General features: G+C 46.4%; 1 protein-coding gene across 1 annotated transcript in view; it reads right to left on the bottom strand.

Annotated features, from left to right (window-relative positions):
- CDH13 (cadherin 13) overlaps positions 1-22,042 on the bottom strand; it is a 1,007,607-nt gene that overhangs the window by 249,331 nt on the left and 736,234 nt on the right. The window contains exon 7 of the mRNA XM_058528362.1: positions 1,998-2,176. Coding sequence (XP_058384345.1) covers positions 1,998-2,176 — 179 coding nt within the window. The remainder of the gene's footprint in view (positions 1-1,997; positions 2,177-22,042) is intronic.

Here is a 22,042-nt window from a genome sequence, read left to right as displayed (position 1 = left end):
TTCATTAATGATGGTAATATTCTACACCCATCCTGGCCAAACAGTAGCCAGTAACCACATGTGGCTACTGAGCACTTGAAATGTGGCTAATCTGACGGAGAAACTGAGTTTTACATTTTAATTTCAATTAATGTAAATTAAAATTTGAGTAACTACATGTGACCGGTGGTTACTGTGTTAGACACTATAGGTCTAGATTTAGAGGAAGGGGCTACTGTTTTTTTTCTTTTTTTATGATCATGTCAGTTTGAACCATTTTTTTTGTTGTTGCAGGGAAAGATTCACCCTGAGCTAAACATCTGTTGCCAGTCTTCCTCCCTTTTTTTTTTTTCCTTCCCATAGCTCCAGTGCATGGTTGTATACCCCAGTTGCAAGTCCTTCTAGTTCTTCTGTGTGAGCCACCGCCACAGCATGGCAACTGACAGATGAGTAGTGTGGTTCCGTGACTGGGAAGCGAACCCGGGCCGCTGAAGTGGTGAGAGTGCCAAACTTTACCCACTGGGCCATCAGGGCTGGGTCCTCTCTTTTTTCGAGGTCACACTGGTTTATAACATTGTGTAAATTTCAGGTGTACATCATTATATTTTGGCTTCTGTATAGACTGAATCGTGTTCACCACCAAAAGTTGTTTCCATCTCTCACCAGACACGTGTCCCTGTACTGCTTTTGCCCTCAGGATATTCCTTAAAGAGACAAATGGTAACTTAAAGGGCAAAATGGCAGATGCCATGTGATGGCTACAGGTAAGTGCAGTCAGAGTTTGGAGGAAGAACAAGACTGTGGAAGACTCAGGCGGAGGGGGACAGCTTCTTAGAGGGGGTGGATCTAACCCAGAATCTTGTGAGATGTTACAGTGTAGGAAGCAGAAAGGGGAGGAGAAGGCATTTCTGACCCAGGGATTTGTTTAATCAAAAACACTGAGGCGAAAATTCACAGAGCCCATCAGGGAAACCCAGCAGGTACCAGGGCAGATGGTACTTGCAGAAGGTCAAGGGTGACTGCAGGGGTCGTGCCTGTGGGATGATGTCATGTCAAGAACAAGCAATTCCAGGAGGGGAGCAGATATGCGGTGGGCAGGGAGGTGATGGACAGAGGGGAATCCCCAAGTTGGTTTAGTATGCTGGGGTGAGCTACAGAGCGGACCCAGAACTCAGGAGAAAGGCCAGGGCCAGGAGGCGCATATAGAGGGGGACCTAGATGGGGCAGGAGCACAGGCCCCACTTAAATGGGACAGCTGCCACCAGCTCCATCAGACTGTCACATCCACTGTGACCGACTCTCCACAAGTGGAAATTGGGCCCAACATTTCCAGAATTTCTGATTTTCAGAAGTTCTGGAAGTTGGAATGTTTTAAAAAGAAATATGAAATCTAAGTGTTTTGACATGGCAACTCACGTGAAAACTTTAAAACACCCTGGGCAAAACCAAAGAGCAAGAGTGTGTTGACTGAGGTCCCGGGGTCACCCGTTTGTGACGTCTGACCTAGAAGATGCATCAGGTTTCAGAGAGCAGCCTACTGGGAGAAGAGCAGAGACGGGAGGAAGAGAGAGTTTCCTGGGAAAGCAGTGGTGCGCACAGCAGGGCACTGAGAAAGGAAAGAGGTGGATGCCCCCCGACTTTATGATCTTGGACAAAGCCATCCTCTTCCCTCACCGCCCTCCCTGTCCTTCCTTCCTTCGTCCCTCCGCCTCCCTCCTGACAGGAAGGTAAGGACAGGTAGAGTCCAGAATCACGAGGGCCTCAAGAATCAGTGGTAAGTGAAGAAACAGAGGCATCAGGTTGAATGAGTACAAATAATTCCAAAGGATATGGCTTTTGATAGTGTGTGTTTTACATACTATCGTCACATAATATCCCATTTCCCTTAATAGGTATGCCCCACCCAACCGAGCGTAAACGTCTCATTTCCGCCTCTACTATATAAGCCCTGCATCTTCCCTCCTGTGAGAGCTGCCTTCGATTCTCATGAAAAGGAAGACGTGTGCCTTTCAGCTCACCTCCCGGTCCAGCAGTGCGGGTGACACCACGGTGACGATGTCTCCTTTCTCAGGATCGATGTAGAACATGTTGGGAGACGGCTTGTCAGGCGTCTGCTGACGGATATTATACCGCAGGAGGGCATTATCTGTGGCGGGGTCGTCCGCGTCAAAGGCTGTCATCCGCATCACCGTGGTCCCTGCGGGGGCAGGACAGAGGGTGGGAGAAGGTCACGCGGGTGACAGTGACAGGCAGAGCCCTCCCCCATACCCGGGCAACGTCAACAGAGTGGGGTGCCAATCACTTTTCAAATTAAAAACGCAAAGCATTTCCCTAGCTCTGTTGTATTTTAGCTTTTCTCCCCCCGCTTCTGTTATGTTAAAAGTCCTGATATAAAGAAATCTTCGCTGTCCAGCAGATTGACAGCTTAATTTTTCCTTCTGCTGATATGCTGCTCATTTTCACAGGCTTTCATTCCATTGTGGATGTGGCTCCATAACAATGGCCTTCATTTTAAAAGCTCTCAGTGAATGCCTACTACGTGTGGGGCCCTGGGCCGGCTGTTGGGGAAATAGAGGTACAAAAAAGGCACATTCGCTGGTGTTCAGCAGAGACGTGCAGGAGAGAGGGCATATAAAAAGGTAAGAATAACAAAGCATGTCAGTGCACTGAGAGACGGCATTATGACCACCCAGGAGAACAACCTCATCTCTCCTGGGGTTCAGAAAAGGTCCCTGGTGCAGACTCCTGAGGGGTGAGGAGGTGTAAGCAAGGTGAAGGAGGAAGACCTCAATGGGAAAAGATATTCTAGTTAAAGGGAGCATGAGCAGATGTTAATTGAGGCCCTTCTGTGTGGCAACCACACTGTCTTAGGCACTTGAGGTATAAGGATGATATAGAGACAAGGATGACATGAGGATGATTTGATTATGTCAAGGGTTGATAAGGGTGTTAGATAACAAGTCTTGCACAGACACAGCTGATAGGAAGGGGAATTGATAAAGACACTTTTGAGGATAACTGAGCAGCAACTAGTCAAAAAAAATGCATTCACTCTCTTGGTGTCTACCCTTCAGAAACACACATGCATGTCAACAAGGGGCTTTTGCAAGGATGTTCACAGCAGGATTATCCACCATGGTGAAAAATGTGGAAACAACATAACTGTCCAACAACAAGGGAATTGATATCTTGATGGTCTCCCCACACTATGAAATATTTTGCACTAATTTAAAACACGGTGTTGATCTAATGTGTTGTAACATGGAAGACCCTCCAAAATCGAGTATTAAGTGAAACATCAGGTTGAGGAATGTTACCCATAGTATGATAGCATTTTTGTGGACCTGCTTGCACATAGAAAATTCCACAATACTTTATACATCTATTTTGCAGGTGCAGCTTATGTCCATAAATGCACTGAAGAAGGTCTGCAGAGGTGAACTTCCATTGGTTATGGTGGTTAAATCTCGGAAAGGAGAGAGAGACTGGGGTTAGGGATGGTGATGAGGGAAGATGTTGGCCCAATCTGTAATGTTTGGATCGTTTTTACAAGGAGAATGTATTGCTTTTGCAATTAAACTTTAATCTAAAAAGAGCATAATTATAAGTACTGATAGAAGCGTGGTCAGAGCGGAAGCAGGCACATCTGCCTGCTGGTCTAGACAATTGTGAGCCATCGTGTTTGGCTCAGGGTGACCTGCCCAACCATAATTTTTCATAGCAGTTTGCTCTTCTATGAATATAGAGCCCCAGCGTCTGATTCTCAACCCTTCTGGACCCACAAAATGTGAGCTAACTGGTAAGAGATGAAAGCAGTAGACCTATTCCCGGTGGGAATATTCATATATAGAAAATACTGAGGCTTAAAGGAAACAGAATGCATTTGCTCAGCCACCATCCCCGTATTTATTTTCCATATATAACGGCGCTTTTCAAACCATCAGAGCCAGTTTATCTTCCCCCACCGTTGGAATCAGATTATCAGCCACTAGGTCTGATCGATCAGGCAAACAAGGGGATCTCACCACGCTCAGGTTGGATCGATTTGTTAAATAGTCTCAGTTAATTTCACCAATGTTGCCATTACGCCCGCTGCATCTACCTTGTTTCTTTGCCTTTCTTTGTTTCTTTGTGAAATTATCACAGGGCAAGCAAGCCTCAGGGTCTGCTGCCAGAATAGAAAATTCTTGGCACGTGCAGCCCCCTTGTCTTTGGAAGATATCTGCAAACAATTTGGCATCTGTTTCCTGTTGAGCCACAGCATGGATTCAGAGTTCTTTCTCAACCCTGTGGTCCAGGCAGCCATTCCCAGTTCATCAGAGTTAGCTTGAAGGGCGACCCTTGTTTGCCTTTCTGGTCTCGGAAAACAGGCCTTTTGGGGATCTCTGCCAGAAATCAGAGGCAGCCTTCAGGCCCACGTCTCACCCAGGGACGTGCTAAGTGAGCTCTGTGTGGCCAAAGGCAGGCAAGGAGGGCTCAACCTCATCAATTCCACACCAAACAGTCTCCGGTTAAGTGGGCGTGACCCAGTGCCTTGCACTTTGTTAGTGTCTAATGAACACTTGATTGATGGAATCTATGCCTATTTAATCGACCTTTAATTGAAGCCATAGATGAACCAGCAAAAGAAAGTATAAAAATGAAGTCATCATGGTTTGCAACTGTCATGGCTTGCATTACAATGATTAGAGGAAGGAAAAAAGACCTCTCAGGTTGACGAATTTTCAGTTTTCACCAGGAAATTCATTGATAATGTCTTTTTTGGATGTTATTTTTACAGATTTGATAATATGATATACTAAAAGGTTATCCTGGAATATTCCCAAGGTTACACAGAAATGCTTTTTATTTTAATGAATTGTTAGGGAGCAAGTGACCTTGGTCTTAAGCTCTGCCCTCCTCTTAACCGAGATGTGAATACAGAACTGGATTTAGACTGAACAGTGCCTAAGTCATGTAAACAGGTTCGCAGCACTGAAGAAAATGGCTTTGGGGTAATATGTCTAGGTTCAGGTTTTTACTATGTGCACTTGGGCAAGTTATTCAACCCTCCCCAAGCCTCAGTTTCCCCAATTACAACATGAGGATATTATAACACTTTTCTGTTGGTCATCGTAAGGAATTAATGGGATAATATATTAAAGAACTTGGTACAGTGCCTGGTACATTAGTGTTCTGAGGAGGATGCCTTTTATTATCATCTGCCCTGGGTTCTGAGCCCATCACGGCAGTGCAGGCAATGGCCTCAGACAAAGGAGCTCAGAACTAAGTTGTCCACAGAGCCTGGTACCTGGTAAGGCAGGACAAGTCCTGGTGCCCACCGTCTCTGGGTTGCCCTGCCCCACCCTGTCCCTTCCACTTGCCCATGCTCGTAGTAGGTAGATTTGGGTTTCCACTGTGGAGATCACAACTCTGTACCAACACACACACACAGCCACTACACACACTTTCTGTAGTCTACACTGCTTCTCCACACAGCACTTGAGTCTTCCCCCAGGATCAGGGCTCTATCCCGAGGCACAGTTCATCTGGTGGGCCCAGCACCCTGCTCTGCCAGCCCCTCGCCTGGATCAGGATTTTCCTACCTCCAGGTTCTGCAATGGCTGGATAAACCTGCTAAACCAGCATTTCCTAAATTGTATCCAAGGAACTCTGGCTCCATGGGCTCAGCAGAGAAACACATTTGGGAAATATGCAGGAACCTCAGTCAAACAGGTTTCCCTCCTGGAGGACTGCTAATGTCCTTGATAAGCAAATACATATGGTAAATCTCCAAGAGAGAGTAGCATCAGCAGCATTTCCCAAACTTCTCTGTTGATGGCACCTCTTCATTTAAAGAATATCTTTATGTGATGGGCCACATGGTCCCAGATGTGAGCTCTTGGAGGGTACAGACAGTGTTGGGTTCACCTTTGTAAGCTCAGTATCTGACACACAGTAGGTCTTCTATCCGTGTCGTTTGAGTAGAATTGCATTCCTGCAATCCTTGTAGCTTTGCCTTATTCCACACTGACCAGAAGCTGTGGATAACTTGTCTACTGAGAAGACCGGACAATGCTGCCTGGATGTTTTTCACAACCAGGATGGTTCGCTACCACTCTTTTTACTGCTCGGAGCTCCTTTTGCCTCTTGAAGGCCCTTGTTGGAACTAGATTCAGCATTCATACACCACTTCCAAGCCCAGGCTGACGTTCAGCAGGCCGGCACCGGGACAGCGGTTCTAATGCCTATGGTGGCAGCTGCGCCTTACCCCCTGCCCAAGCCCACATCCTAGGCTCTAAGAAGAAGGGCTTATTCGTTAACATCAGCCCAGTGGCTTCCCATCCATGCTTATCTCATGCCTATGTGTGCTTCCCGATGACAGAGAAATGATAATTATATGATAGACACGCGTCTGGATCCTCCACATAGTACATTTCTGTCTTCTTCCCGGTCACAATATTCTCCTGAGTGTCAAAATAAATGACAATCACCCCGTCACTCCCAGAGCCAGGTGAACTAGCAGCAGCCCCCTCCAAAGCAAAATAAAAGAACCACAGGCTGCTAGTTGAAAGTCTCAAGTCCGGCGTCACTTTCTTTTGAGGAAGCACATGGCCGCCAACGTGGCAGGCTGATAAACAACCATGATTGTTTCATCCTGCTCAGACAGCCCCTTCCTCTTGACTGTATTTCTCTGATTAAAGAAAAGTGCCACCTGGTGTTGTGACCTAGAAAGCCGCTGTTTGAAGTCTTGCATCCCTGTGACTTCAAGCACAGTCACACCCTCGAGAAGCAGAGCACAGATCTGAAGGCGAGGGGCTTTCAACCTCCGCGAAAGGTCAGCCAGCCTCAAGAGTGGGCAGCTCCAAAAGACACTTGCTCTGTGCCACAGGTGACAAAATTACTCTGTTCTTGGAATTTTGACTTCATCCCAACACATTTCCTTCACAAGATCAAAAGTGTCAGACTCCTCTTTTTTTAAAACCATATTCCCATAAGTGAATAATCTGTGGAGATATCATTGTTCAGGTCTATATTTGGCACCGGATTTCTGATAGCACAGTTGGGGCATCTGGATCTTTCTAGGGAGATGTGTAATACAAAAACCAACACGAGCAGAGACGGCAGACGTCACCAAGTGAGCTCCCTGGACGTGACAAGATGGTGCATTGTCATAAAGCGTCAGACTCCTGAGAGAAGGCGGTGTGTTCTAAGCCACCCGAACACCAATCTCTGTGACTGAATTACCTCAGAGATGTGCCTCAAAGGTTGCTAAGAAGAGAAGGTGACCGTGGGTACCGCGTTGCATCACTTACTCCTTGCGTGGTGATTCCCCACGTCAGAGGAAAAGCCCGTAGACGAATGGCATCTCCACTTGTTCAGTCAGGTGAGAGGGACGTAGAAGCTGGGGATATCTTAGGTTCTAGCATCTTGGGGTGTGTCTACTTGGACTGATGCTAACCGGAAACTAAATTTCTCTTGAGGATCCTTCAGGTTGAAGGGGTTCTGGGCATCCTGCTTCCAAATGCCCAACCGGAGAGTTCTAGATGTTTGCCCAGGACTGAGGGGATTCCCAGAAAGCCCTGGGCAAACCAGAGTGAGTCTGTCACCCTACAGGCCAAGGTTTGCTTCCCGACACAGACTCACCTCGTGGCCATGACCGTCAGAGTGCAGATGTGAGAGCTTTCGTGAACGGAGCTTTAGTGGCCACAGCCCTTCGGTCAACTCGCCACCATCACACCAGTCTGAGGTCGCTTTCTGACCAAGCAGGCGGACACAGCCCGGATCTCTCCCAACAGTCCCGAAGAGTGAAGAGAGACCCAGGTGGGCAAACTCCAGGCAGAACAGTGTTAGAGGCACCGTTAAGGATGTGGGCTGTCTAATTTTAAATCCTGGCCTCCCCATTTACAGCTGGGCACCTTTGGGCAAATTGCTTTACCTTGCTAAACCTCAACTTCTTCGTGTACAAAACAGCACCTCCCTTAATGGGCTGTTGTGGGCATTGAGTGAATTAATGTAGTCTTTCTCAACCTCTTTTTTTTTATTATCACCCTCTGCAAGTCTTTTTAGACATGATTTTCCTACTTGCCACCTCTGCCACGGATACAGTGTATGTCTAGTAAGGCACTATGGCCCTTCGGAGGCCATATACAAGCCATTGTAATATCTAATATTTCTAACATCCCCCCAAGTACCAATTTTCTCCCCCTTAGGGGTGATATCGACCCCACTGAAAATGTATAAATTAATGAATATAAAGTTCAATGGCTGGGTGATGGTAAATACTCGAGAGATGTAAGTTTTATTGTTATTTTTGCTGACTGCCACAATGTGCAACTCCGTTCTGGGGACCCATTGCTGTGTGCAAGGATGATGAGCTAAACACCCTGTGGGGCCCAGCCACTCGCAGTTCAACTCAATTAAACTAGGACTCACACTCAGGACCTACAGAAGCAGGAATCAACTAAAATCTCATAAAGAAGCAATTCCTTTCTTCCCCTAGACAAGCCTAGAAACTTCTGTTGAGTGCATGCATGCATGAATCAGCTTCCTGTGGTCTTGTCAGTGTTTCCGTGTACACAGGAATTAATAAGGAAACTGTCAAATGATTAGCTGACAAAAGATAACCAAACCAGCCTGATAGGTTTCCAGAGGCAGCCTGCGTTCCGCTGAGGGTACACTCCAGAAAAGTGACCCATGTAATGCACCGTGAATGTCTTACTTTCCCGTTGACCTACATTAGCATTTCAGACCTGCTTTATCTGCATTTGACGGGTGTCCAGTTGGAAGCCGCTCTTCATAATTCACATTAAGTTTTTCTGCTTATCTCCAAAACACTCTGCTAGCAAGGGAAGGGGGAGAGGGAGGTTGGCTCTATGCTCTGGGTGTGGAGACTGTCACAGAAAGCCCTATGCAGATCCTTAGAGGGTAGGAGGAGAGAATGCAAAGTGGCAGAGAGAAGAGGTGCTTCCAATCTGGCTTTGGGGAAGAGGGGAGGGAGGAAGCAGCCTTCGACCTAAGGCAAAGCCGGGGAGATTCAGCTTTGTCACTCTCACTCCTTTTGGGGCTCCCTCCATCTTCCCCTCAATTATCTAGGGATTGTCATTCATCAGCACAAACATTCCTCTCACATTTTTCATTTGGTGGTCGGGCTGTGCATTAGACCCAGAAAGTTCTTGATAATGTGAATTTTGAAGAAGATGTCAACGACCTTTGGCCTCTCCTCTGACAGCAGCCCAGACCCCTTGGCCCTCTGGTGTGACTCTCTGGCCTTGTTCCCAGAGTGGGGTCATCGGAGCTGGGCCAGGACTGAGAAGCTCAAACGCCAACCCAATGCCCACACAGGTAACTTACATGACTAAAGTGGTTTCAAGACAACTGGGAGTGGTGGGGACTTGGGCAAACTGGAGGGTGTGCGTCCTGCCTGGGGGAACAGCTGCCTTTTAGCTCAAGGAAATTGCTGCATTTCTGAAATGGGAGTCTGGAGAAGCCAGACTTTTTGATTTTTCAAGAAAAGATGGGAATTTGGATTTTCATATAAACTGTCATAATATTTACATGTTGGACACTAGTTCTAATTTAAAAAATAGATCACTGAGTGGAACTAAGAAGCCCAAACAAAGTAGATCATGGCAGACTTTGGCCCAAGGCTCACCAATTTTCAACATTTGACCTTGACTGTAGGTAGAGCCAATTCTTCTCCCCAAAGGCATGAACTAAAGGTTGTTCACGTGTCCTCTGGTGATAGATTACAACTTAAGAAAATGGCACATCTGCTATAGATAGTTCCCTCTCCTTCCTTCCACCTCCCTTTTCGAGCAGGGGAGTTCCCTGATGTGGCTCCGGCCCAACAAAGTGGGAGACACTAGAGACACAACGGTATAAATATGCAATACACAGGGGGCTGGCCCTGTGGCATAGTGGTTAAGTTCGGTGAGCTCTGCTTCAGTGGCCCAGGTTCACGGGTTCTGACCCTGGGCGTGGACTTACACCACTCATCAAGCCATGCTGTGGAGGCATCCCACATACAAAATAAAGGAAGATTGGCACAGATGTTAGCTCAGAGCAAATCTTCCTCACCAGAAAAAAAAAAAGAAGGGTCCAATAAATATGCGATACATGTTTCATACACTAACTTATTTGATCCTATATAACCCCAGGAGGTATGTCATGTTGTTAAGCCCATTTGTACAGATGAGGAAACAAAGAAGTCCACATAGCTAGTCACCCCTTGAGCCAGGATTTGCTAAAGGGATTATGGCTCAGACTTTGAGTTGCTGCATAGTACCCATTCTCCCTTTTTTCCTTAGTAACATAACCCTGATTTTAGCTGGCCACATTGCTGACTACCTGAGATACTAGATGTCCCAGCTTCTCCGGCAGCTAATGTGCCCATGGACTAAGGTTTAGACAATCAGATATAATTAGAAGTATTGTGTGTGAGACCGCTGGGAAGGTTCCCTAAAAGGACCTCAATCAGAATATGTGTGCTTTTGTAACACCCCCATCCTCACTTCCTGTTGCCTGGAATGCAGATGTGATAACTACAGCTTCAGCAGCCATTTTCGACCATGAGGTGGCCCTTCAAATGGAAGCCACATGATAGAAAGGTAGAGCAGAAAGACAGAAGAAATCTCAGTCCCTGCATCTCTGATGACCATGGAGCTTCAAGGGAAGCCTGGAATACCTCCCTCCAGCTTTGTTTCCATGAGCAAGAAATAAATGAGAGAAAAGTAAAAGCTCATCTTGTTTGAGCCATTATCATTTTGGGTTTACTGCTCTATGCAGCCACGACCAACCTTTGAAAAAGGAGGAAGTAAATATTGAAGAAAATAGATAATTTTGTTAAATACTTGGTACTACCCTAGAAAGAAAATTTTGTTGCTTTAGCCTAGAGCTAGAGGACACTAATTTAGACAAAAGTGGAAACATCTAGTCAATTCCTAAGCTAATTTCTAATACTCATATTGATTTCCACCCACCTAAATTGTCTTCAATCCAGAGACAATCTTTCTATCAGGTGGTAAGATTGTCCCATTAGTGGTACCCAGTACATCACACCTCCTCATCTTGTATTGTCCTCGCTCTTGTATTATCCCTTCCACATTGACTGTGGGCTTTGCCATGTGACTTTCTTTGGCCAGTGGGACACATGGAAACATTATACAAACAGAGGCTTGAAAGTGCTTGTTCATTGGAGCTTGTCCTCCTGGAACCCAGCTGCCATCTAAAGATATCCGGGCTCTCCTGCTGGAGGGGTCATGTCTCTGGGAGCTAATGCTCCCTGGCCGACACCCCTAACTAACCATCACACATGTAAGTTGAAGCCACCTTGTATCATCAGCCCCAGCTGAGCTTCCAGATGGTGGCAGCCGTGGGAGCAACCTCAGGCAAGACCAGCCCGAGACCCGCCCAGCTGAACCCACCCCGACTCGCAAAGTCACGAGCGAATCAATGGCTGCTGCTTCAAGCCACTAAGTTGGTGTGTTTCACTACACAGCGATAGACAACTGGTAAAGGAGTGTAAGTGGGTGAATCTTCACATACAAGCTAGAACATATTGTATTATTTAAAAAATAGGGTTTATTTTTTATGTGGAAGTTGCCATTTTAAAAACCAGATAGCACAGCATATTCAGGGGGTGGACCAAACTAAAAAGGTACAGGTTCAGGCAAAAAATCGATGAGAATAAAATGCAACCCCTTTCCCGAATGTTGGGCTTTTGGGGCCACAAACGATGTCACTGCAAAATCAGTGCAATATGTTGACCGCTGAGCATTTCAGTTGCTTAATACATTTCTTTTTGGAACAGCACTGAATCAAACCGGCACAGAGTCTATACACCTGATGCAGGTTTGAGCTAAGCACCTTGAAACAGGAAGACGACTCTGTTCTTAAAAACGAGAACGACTTACGCTCTGAGACATTTGCTGACTTCGTTTAACGGCAGCCATAAGCGTCTGTGTGCAGCTGCAATTACACAGGCTTGATTGGAAACGCGATAGACTTCTCCTCTCAAATTCGCTTCACCTCCCTGGAGCTAGTGGGTTTTTTAAGTACAAATTGACAGTCAAATATGTAATAAGTTATGACAAGTTGAGCAATGGTTGTCTCCCATCTGTTTTCAGAGGTTGTTTATTTATATACTGATAAAGAGACGGTGGCGACAGAACCACCTCGTGATTAGTTCAATCTTTCAGTTGCCTCTGCTCATCGTTCCATCTTCCCAGCCCCTTTCCTCCACTTTTCTGGTGAGCTAACGTTTAATTGAGCTGCAGCAGGCCAGATTTTAGGAAAGATAACTTTTTGAGATATAGGGTACTGCGTGGCTAAAACTGGGGTCCCTCCTATCGTGACTCACTTTATTGCCCTGATTTCTTCTTTCCATCCCGAATTTTAAGGTAATACTTTTCTCAAACCTATTAAAAAATTCCATTTAATCTTTTTATCCATCATTTCCTTCTGTGCAGCTCTTTTAAAACGATACAGGATACTCTGTGCTGAATTAACTGATCTTGCCTAAAAACTTCAAAAAAGCGACTTTAAGTGGAATCTCTATCTCTAATATTCCCAAGTAATAATAAGAAATCTTTGCATTGGATTAACATGAAGTTGCTAAAATTCTCAAATACGAAAATATTTTTCCATAAAACCCTAGTAACAACAAAAGGAAATTGCATGTGCATTTTTTGTTTGTTTAACAGATTTTTAAAAATCTACGTCTCCTTAGAGCAGTGGGTTTCAACTGGGGGTGATTTTATTCCCCAGGGGACACTGGGCAATGTCTGGAGACATTTCTGGGTGTCATAACTGGGGTGGGGGTGTGATACTGGCATCCAGTGGGCAGAGGCCAGGGATTCTGCTCAACATCCCACAATGCACAGGGCAGCCCCCAGCACAAAGAATGATCCCGCCCAAAATGCCGACAGTGCCGAGGCTGAGAAGACCCATCTTAGAGTCGTTCATACCAGCGTCCCTAAAAGTAATGGCACTTTTAGAATCCCACACTCAAACCACTGAAACAACAATTTGCCTCTGTTTGGAACTATCTCTTCTAGATTTGAAGTTCCCTGAGGGCAGAGACACCTGTCTCTTCTGTATTTATTCCCCACACAATGGCCCCAATATTAATACCATTGAATATACAGATGTGCATAGTATATAATGTTTCAGAATATGCTAACGCCAACATCGTTTAGTTTTTCTGGTCAAATTTTGTATAACTTAAAGCATGAAAATCTTCAAAGTTACCAGGATGATGCTTTGTATGCAGTAAGAGTTTAGTAAACGTTTGCCGAATGCATGCGAGAATAAATAAATGAATAAGGTGAATGTATGAATAAAGGATGAATAGTTTTTTGTTTTTTGTTTATTTTGTGTGTGTGATAAAGACTGGCCCTGGGCTAACATCCGTGCCCATCTTCCTCTACTTTACATGGGGCGCTGCCACAGCATGGCTTGATAAGCAGTACATAGGTCCACACCTGGGATCCAAACCTGTGAACCCTGGGACCCCAAAGCAGAGTGCGTGAACTTAACCACTAGGCCTCCAGGCCGGGCCATGAATAGTTTTATTATCATCTTTCTTCTATCACAGCTTAAGGTAACGGTGAAGATGGAATAGACACAGGTAAATAATTAATGCCCGAATTGCATTAAATATTAATTCCCAGGTAAATTCCCAACAATAGGCCTACTGTCCCTATCATTTATATCTATTTTCAGGGCAAAGGTGAAACAGTTTTGCTGTTTAAAAACATCGGCTCTCTTAGGCATGGCTAGACTGAGTTAACAAACAGATCCTGGAATTTCAATGGCTTAACATATGCAGTTAATTTCTCACTCAGATCCAGCCCACTTTGGGAGCTCCCTTCCAAGGGCAGCTCCTCTCCCAGTGGTGATTTAGGGATCCAGACCCTTGCGCCTGTATCCCTGCCATTGGGACCACGTGGTTTCCCGATTGTTGCGGGAGGAGCAGAGAGTTGCAAAGCCAGGTGCTGACTCATTAAATGCGACAACCAGAAAGGGCACATGTCAGTACTGCCTGCCATCCGTTGGTCAGATCTGGTGTCCAAGGCCAGCTCAAGAGCAGGGCTCGCTTCGTAGGCACGTGACCTGTGCAGCCACCGGGGCACTGTGCTCAGAAGGGCCCTGCCCTGGGTTTAACGTTCTGTTGTCACCCTCTTGACATTCTTAATAATTGTTGAACAAGGGGCCCTGCATTTTCATTCTGCAAATAATGCAGCCAGTCTGGGTCAAGAGCCGGGAGCCAGACCTGCAAGAGGCCTGGGAAATGTCCAGGGGCAGCTAGACTCCCAGTGGGCAGTGGGCATCCGGGCCACAGTGATCCTGCCTTCTGCCAATCCAGCCCCAGTGCAGACACCTTTGTTTCCATCATTGTGGCCCCAGCTGCTGCTGCTCACAGAACTCTTGGCTTCCCCAACAGTTCTGTGCCTTGTCTATTGGGAGAGAAGCATGTGGAACAGCATCAGAAGTCAACAGTGTCGGCCCTAGTTCCCCACCTGCTCAGGTGCTGGCTCCTGCCTCCCCGAGCTCTGGGCTCCCTGCCCTGGGAGACCTGCTCGAGCCTCACTCTTCATTTCTCTTCCGGCCCCCAGCTCTTAAGCTTGCTTTAGACATGAGAGCTGGCTTTCTCCTGCCTTCTGCCTTGATTTGCTGGATCCTAGGTCACCTTCTTCTTTTTAATTAGATACTTACTCCTGCCTAGTTCTTCCCTTGACACTCTGGGTCACATACCAGTATGACATTGAGGGAATACGGTGTGGGGCCATGCGTTGCAAACCTGGCTGCTCATTTGAGTCACCTGGGAAGATTTAAAATTACTCCTGATGCCTGATATTCATCTCCGGAGATTCTGAATCCAGCAGAGGCCTGGTGTGGGATCTGGAGAGTGAAATCCTGGGTATAGACAGGACCCAGGCAGGTATAGACTCTGACTCTCTGCTTACTGGCTATGTGATCTGGGCAATATATACAAGCTCAGTTTCCTCACCCGTAAAATGGGCTGACACCTGCCGCTGTGTAAAGTCAGTCTGAAGACGCATGTAAAATATAGGGGGCCTGATGTGGCAGCCTTTGCAGTAATTCCACGGGGAGGAAAATGAACGTGTGGACCTACTGTGTGCCAGAAGTAGTCTTTATAATTACCCTGCCAGGGTAATTAGGTCATTTGCACTCTTAAAGGAGAACCAGAGGCTCAGAGGAGTCAAATGACCTGCCCCAGATCACTGCTGGTGAGCAGCTGAGTAGGTCTCAGGAGGGCACACATAAGACTATGTAAGTAGAGAAGAGCTAGCCTTTATTGAGGGTTCCCACATCACACCGATTGTTGGGGCGCTGTAATCATTTAATCGTCCCAACAACCCTGGGAGGTAGGCGTCGTCAGCCCTGTTTTACGAGGGAAGCTGAGATGGACGGAGGTGAAGTGACTTGCCCATCGGCCAGGTGATCCAGTTGGGAAGCGGCTGAGCCAAGATGCCTGTTCCCCCCACTCCTCTCCCACACAGCTCATGTGACTTAGGCATCTCACATTGCATTTTGCAGGTGGACTAACTCATTTTCAAGAACTCTCCCTGCAGACTGGCTAGAGAACTTTTAAAGAACCTTTACCCTGACTCTCTAGAGCTTGTCTGGAGCATCTCTGGGCCCCACCGGGGAGCCCCAGGGCCTGCATCTCCAAGTTGCAGTGCAGGACAGATGATCAATGACTCCAGAAATGCACCTGTTAGGTAAACAACCTGCCTGAAGTCACGTGCGTGATCAATGAGGGGCACAAGGGGGTTTGCACGGGGCTGGGAGGGGTGGTGATCACTGCAGTAACAAGGCACGAATGAGCCGGGATGCGGAAATACTGTACATCCGAGACTCGAGACTCTGCGCTCAATGGAAACAAAGTGCCAGGAAATTGCTAGTGGGGCTGTAATGTTGCTGATTTTGCAAACATGTATTCTTCAACTTGATAAGTAAATATATATTGGGTAACGCGGTGATGTTGCAAGCTGTTGTTTTATGGCTAGGAAGTCAGCTGTTTGTGATTGATGCGAGCAATGAAAGTATTTATAAAATAACACTGAATTAGAAGGAGTTGCTTTATGAGTCTGGGGAAATGGATCTTTTATGAAGAATAAAACTTGATGAAGGAGCTTTATCAGGGTCACGCAAATCTGAAATTAAATGTACTGGGATAGAGATCTAAGAGGGAGCCCTTTGGACGTCTGGGCTCACAGCCTGGAGATGAGTGGTGAAGCTTTTCCCAGACAGTCCCTGCCGTGTGGAACTGAAGGGTCATTTCCACCCACCGGGGTTCATTTCTCTCCACGGTGAATGTCACATTTGAAAGCTGCATTGTCTCTTCCAGACCATCAGGACACCACTCAGGGAATAACTTAGACACATAAAACTAAATGACGCACACTTGATTCACCCTGTATCCCACCGAGCAGACAGGGTCAGGCGCACAGTAGGTCCTCCATAGATATTTAGATATAGAGTGAATGGAGAATAGATCTAACAGCATCTGGCTCATCGTGGATGAATATTTTCTCATTTCATTTATGTTTTTAAACTGTCTTCCCTGTGTGTGCATTTCAGCCTCCTAAGAGTGCTGCTTTTCAAGATTGGAATGTTCTCTTCTTGGGAATAGTCTGGTAGGGAAGAGACCAAAGGCACCTGCTCCCCAAGCCGAGAGGGCCAATAGGCACAGGACTCAGGCTAGTTCATGGATGCTCCCTGGATGATGGTACTCACCTGATGAGGCTGTTGTGTGAATTAACTGAGTTCATATGTAATATCCAGCTCAGGGCTCTGTGTTCTTTGAGAATATCATTGCTGTTACAAGAAGGGAGAGGCATGGCTCAAAGGCTCTGCTTTTGACAAGGAAGTAGAGGAGAATCTTAGATGAATGCAAGCTGAGTGTGAAATGGTTCTTTTTATTTTAAGGCAATCTTAGGTTGTATAAATAGAGGCAGACTATCAAGTACAGGGGGGCTGATCATCATTTTACTTCAATATTGAGCCTCAACAATATTTCAACAAATACTCACGCCTGGGGTGACTCAGAGATAATTAAAATGCAGCCCCTTCCTGCAAGTTGCCAAATTGATCTTGGTCTGTCCCTTAGCCTTCTCTGTCCTTTCTGAAATTCTTCCTGTTAGCCAAGATCAATTCATAAATGTCCACTACAGCCCTGCAAAGCGACGGCCAGGAGAGCCGCCTTCCAATACCCAAAGGGCTGATGTCATGATCAGGGAGGCAGAGGGAATGTTGTGCTATTACAGGGGCCACCTGCATTCTCGGCTCCTTGGCCCTTTCTTCCATCTTCAAAGTCAGCAACATGGAATCTTCAAATCTCTCTCTGATCCTTTGACCTCTGTTTCCATCATCACATCTCCGTCTCTGACTCTGACCCTCCTGCGTCTCTCTTATAAGGACCCTGGTGACAGAGGGTTCTGGAGGCAGGAGACACACAGATGGTTGACTGTTAAAGTGAGGGTGTGCGAATGGGTGTGTGTGTATGTGGGGGTGATTCACTACAACTAAAGGCCCAGAATAACTGCACAGATGTGAAACAGGACCTCTTATCCTGTAATAGTTGCCTGTTACAGAGGAGAATCACCTAGAGGCTGTTTGTGGACAGGTAAAAAAGATTTATGAAAATGGCAGGAGTCACATGTGACACCCTGGAAGCATCTCTTCATAGTCTATCAGCCATGTTACCATAGGGCCTTGGAGAGACCACAGCCACCTCATCAGTGTGTAATGCATCCTTTGTAATTTGCACAATCCAAGAATCTCATACGTTTCAAATATAAGCTGTGCTTTCAGGGGTCAGTCCTGTCCCTACGCCAGGAAAGAAGTAAGAAATCTGCCTGTGTGTATGTTGTAAACACTCTGTTCAGTTCAACTCCACTCTTTTGGGGCTGACTTTGAGGCAGGCCCTGTGCTCGGACTGTGGATTCTGAGATGAATAAGACAGTCTGGGCTTCTCAACTAGCCCACATTCAATTGAAGGAGACGAAGAATCTTACACACAAAATTGCGCTGCAGTGTGATGCGTGTGCTAGACAAAAATCACATTCAAGGTCACTCTGAAAGCATCACGTGGCGGGCACTGTGGACCACCATTGATGTAAAGGGACTTGTGAATGTCTATAGCGACTCCCAACTGAGATTTAGGGTGGGACAGTCTCAAGTTGTTTCTTCCTGCATTACTGACTGTGAAAGGTCTGCTTGTCCTCTGACTATTCCGTTATTTCTCTGCATTTAAGTCTTTAAAACATTTTCTTCCACAGAATACCTTGCCCATTTACTGAGCACGAAGACGTATTAAAGCCCGAAGGCAGCACAGTGCGCTATCCTCAGCCGCCCCTCCTGCCAGGAGAGTGCACACGGCAAAGATTTTTAAGAGCTGGAAACTTTGAGGCTCTATTTGCAAGTCAAGGTGAAAAACCACCTATCATGTCCACCACTGCCTTCCACACTCGTAACATTCAGCTTCTCCTAAATTCGACCTCTCAAACACACATCCGTCCCAGACGTGTATTGGAAAGCAAAGTTGGAAAGTATTGCAGACCCAAAGACGCATCTCAGTAGAGAAAAGACACACGAAGATGAGCGGCAGAGTCCTGTGCACTTCGTACATCCCAAGCGGCTCATTTTACCAAATAGGTGAGCAGTCAGAAGCCCACCCGCTGTGGGCAATGGGAGAAGGGAATCAGCCAGCACTTAAATGAGAGATTAAAGCTTATCGTGGGGGATTATTTACAAGCAGTTAAATTTCATCAGGAGAGAAGAAGGGAAGAGAGAGAGAGTAGAAGAAGGAGATGGAGAGAAGGGAGAGGGAGAAAGGCAGCAATCTAATTATTGAAGTGAGCAAACATCTGTTGAGGATTTGCCATATGCTGCCCACAGGGCGACCAGGTTTCTGTCCCCTCAGGGCTTTACACCAGGGATGCTCATGGCTCACCCTTCCCTGACTGCATTAGTTATCTAGGGCTTCTGTAACAAATCAGCACACACTGGCCAGTTTAAAACCAGAGGAATTGATTCTCTCACAGTCCTGGAGGCCAGGAGGCCTAAATCAAGGTGTCGGCAGTGTCTGGTCTCTCCAAAGGCCCTAGGGGAGATTCTGTTCCTCGGGCTTCCAGCTTCTGGTGGCTGTTGGCATTCCTTGGCTTGTGGCCCCATTTCTCTCTGCTCTGTTTTCACACCACCTCTTCCTCTGTGTGTCTGTTATCTCCCTCTGCCTCTCTCTGCTAGGGACCTTGTGATTATATTGGCCTGCCCGGATAATCCAGGGTAATCTCCTCATGTCAAACTCCTTAACTTAATCCCATCTGCAAAGACTCTTCTTCCAAATGAAGTCACATTTACAAGTTCCGGGGATCAGGACTTGATATCTGTGGGTGACCACGACTCAGCTCACCACACTGACCACTCACCATACGTGAGGTGGTGTGCTAACGCTTGACCTAGTGCACATACCAACCCCACGGAGGTTCCATTCTCCTCCCCATGCTGTCCATGGGGGAACAGTGGTGACTGGCTCGCAGTCACATAGCCAGTGCCTGGTGGAATTGCAGGGGGGAACCTGAGTATCTAATGACTCAGAGTCTGTGCTGGAAACACGTTCTACAGCCAAGAACGAGACAGATGGAGGCAGACAGCAGGAACAGGGTGGGCCCAAACATGAGAGACAACACATGCCTATGGCCCAAAGAATGCTTTGGGATCAGTTTCCTTCGTATCAATTCAGTGAAGAATGGCAGCTGAGCCTCTACCCTCAGAAGTCGTAAATTCCGTTCTTGGGGTCAGCTAATGAGGGACACGTTTTCCAAGTTCAATTCCCAACGCACGTGAGGGGCCAGCTCCTAAACCTCGAGATTTCTGATCCTGCAGAAGCCGTGTTATCTTTTCAGAGATGCAGCAAAGTGGCTCAGGAAGACGAAAGTGTGACATTCGCTCATGCTTAAGCTCTATCATGGGCTCTGCTGGATTTAGAGGGAAAGAAACATCTCTGTCACAGAGGACACATGCTTTATATTTTTATAAAAACATGGACAAGACAAGCTTTTTGCTCATTTCTTTCTAATCTTTAAAGAAAGAAAAATGTGCACAGTGTATTTTTTTTTTCTTCTTTGAACCACAAAACATTTGAGCAGAAAGAGGCTTGGGAGTTTATCGAGAGCGAGGGGCTCGATAAGAATGTTTTCCTTGAATGTCAACTGGTACGAGCTGTATTGCTTGCCTGCACTGAGAAGTAGGTTTTATGGAGAAAGGTTAGAACCCTCCACCCCCACCCTTGGATTCTGCTCTACTGGATCATGGCTGGAATTCTGGGTCATCCTGGTTCCCATAGTATACGAGGGAAATAGACAAACCAGAGACAGCCAGGAGGAGAGGGAGCAGTGGGCAGTCTAGATGGCGGGGGTCTTGCAATACAAGGACTGGTTGTAGCAATTGGTCCTGCCATGCCTGGAAGTCTTAAGTCTTCTTTTTAAGACTTAAAGGGAAGAAATGATAACAAAGAAAGAAAGGAATAGGCTAACATGATTTGAAAGTGCCTTAAAATGGGAGCATGCTACCTTCTAATACTCAAATGATGTCACGTTTAAACTGAAACAGAATATCTTCATGTGGCTCCCAGTTGGATGGGTCTTGGGGAAGAACATGGCAGCCAGCTATCTGGTGAGACCATGAGCTCCCGTTGCTGAGCCTATGTGTGTAGGTTGAAGGATACTGGCCATGGGGTATCAGAAGAGAATCCTGCACTTGGGGGAGGGTGGACTATCAGATCTCCTCTGGCAGACTTCTCAACTTGCATCTGTGATTCTAGCAGGGTGCACAGAACAATGCCAGTGATATTCAAATTCACAGCGAAGAAGCGCATGGGAGTGAGAGAAGAGAGAGCGTGTTAGATGAGCCTGTGAACTGTGCTGACTGCCAGAGTGAGGAATGGAAAGAGAGGAGTATAAGAGGCAACGTTGCTTCTAATCTCCTCCACTTATTCCGCAGAAGGCACACAAGGTCACATACAGACCATCAATTCACGGTTAGCTGACGGCTAGCTGACTGGAGGTCTGCTTTGAGTGTTCTACAGAATTCCCCCAATGCCACACACAGCCACACGGCATCAAGCATCTCACATTTCCTTTACCTCTGAGCAGCTCTTATCAATTAGAAAGGCAGATCCCATCGGCTTGAATCTTTATTTAGGCCCTTGTGAAAATTTCCATCTTAATAAACCAGCTGAGTGGCTTGTCTGTTATCCACTCTCCTGAAAAGTGTTGGTGTCACATCTATGTCCATGGGGACAGAAGGCTTCAGAAGAGCTATTCCAACCCTACATTCAGATTCAACTAATGTTTACCGAAGCTTCCTGCCTTTGGCATCCCCGTATATCTTATCTCACTGACCTTCCTACAATTCTGTAAGATGACCCGCTCCTGTTGCTTCCACCTCCTAACAGCTTCCTGATGCCGTGACTTCTCTCACCTGAACGCTGCTAGCTTCTCTCCTGGTATCAGGCTCTTAACTTACCCCATCTTTACTTCTCTTTCAACAACTCACCACCATCTGAAATGTTATAAATTCTTTTGTTTAGCCTGTTGGTCAATGATTACCTCTCCCTTCACCAAATGTAATGGATACTTTGTCTGCTTTGTATCACCGATGCAAATGTTTGCAGAACAAATGAATGAATACCATCCTTATTAGATCCAATTTAACTTTTCTAAAATGAGCAGTTAGGTGTGGTTCATTCCCAGACTTTGTATACTTCAATGGCTCTTGCTAGATATGGTAAAAGTCTAGAACGTAGCATAATGGACCTTCATGACCTGGCCAGTGTTTACCTCTCATTCGTTCTCCCCTCATACTTGTCCTGTCCCCTTCCTGCCATACTGCACGTGGGGTCATTACTGCTATCAACAAATACTTGCAGTTCTCCTTCTGGCCCGTGGAAGGACTATACTAGCCTCCTCTGTTGGACTTAGGGGCGGCCCCACAACTTCTTTTGGCCTATGAAATGTAAGCAGGAGGAAGGCGTGTCCCTTACAAGTGGAAG

This window comes from Diceros bicornis, chromosome 32 (assembly GCF_020826845.1).
Source record: "Diceros bicornis minor isolate mBicDic1 chromosome 32, mDicBic1.mat.cur, whole genome shotgun sequence".
Taxonomy (NCBI): Eukaryota; Metazoa; Chordata; class Mammalia; order Perissodactyla; family Rhinocerotidae; genus Diceros; species Diceros bicornis.
The sequence above is the reverse complement of the archived record's forward strand: the minus strand, read 5'-3'. Positions and strand labels throughout refer to the sequence as shown.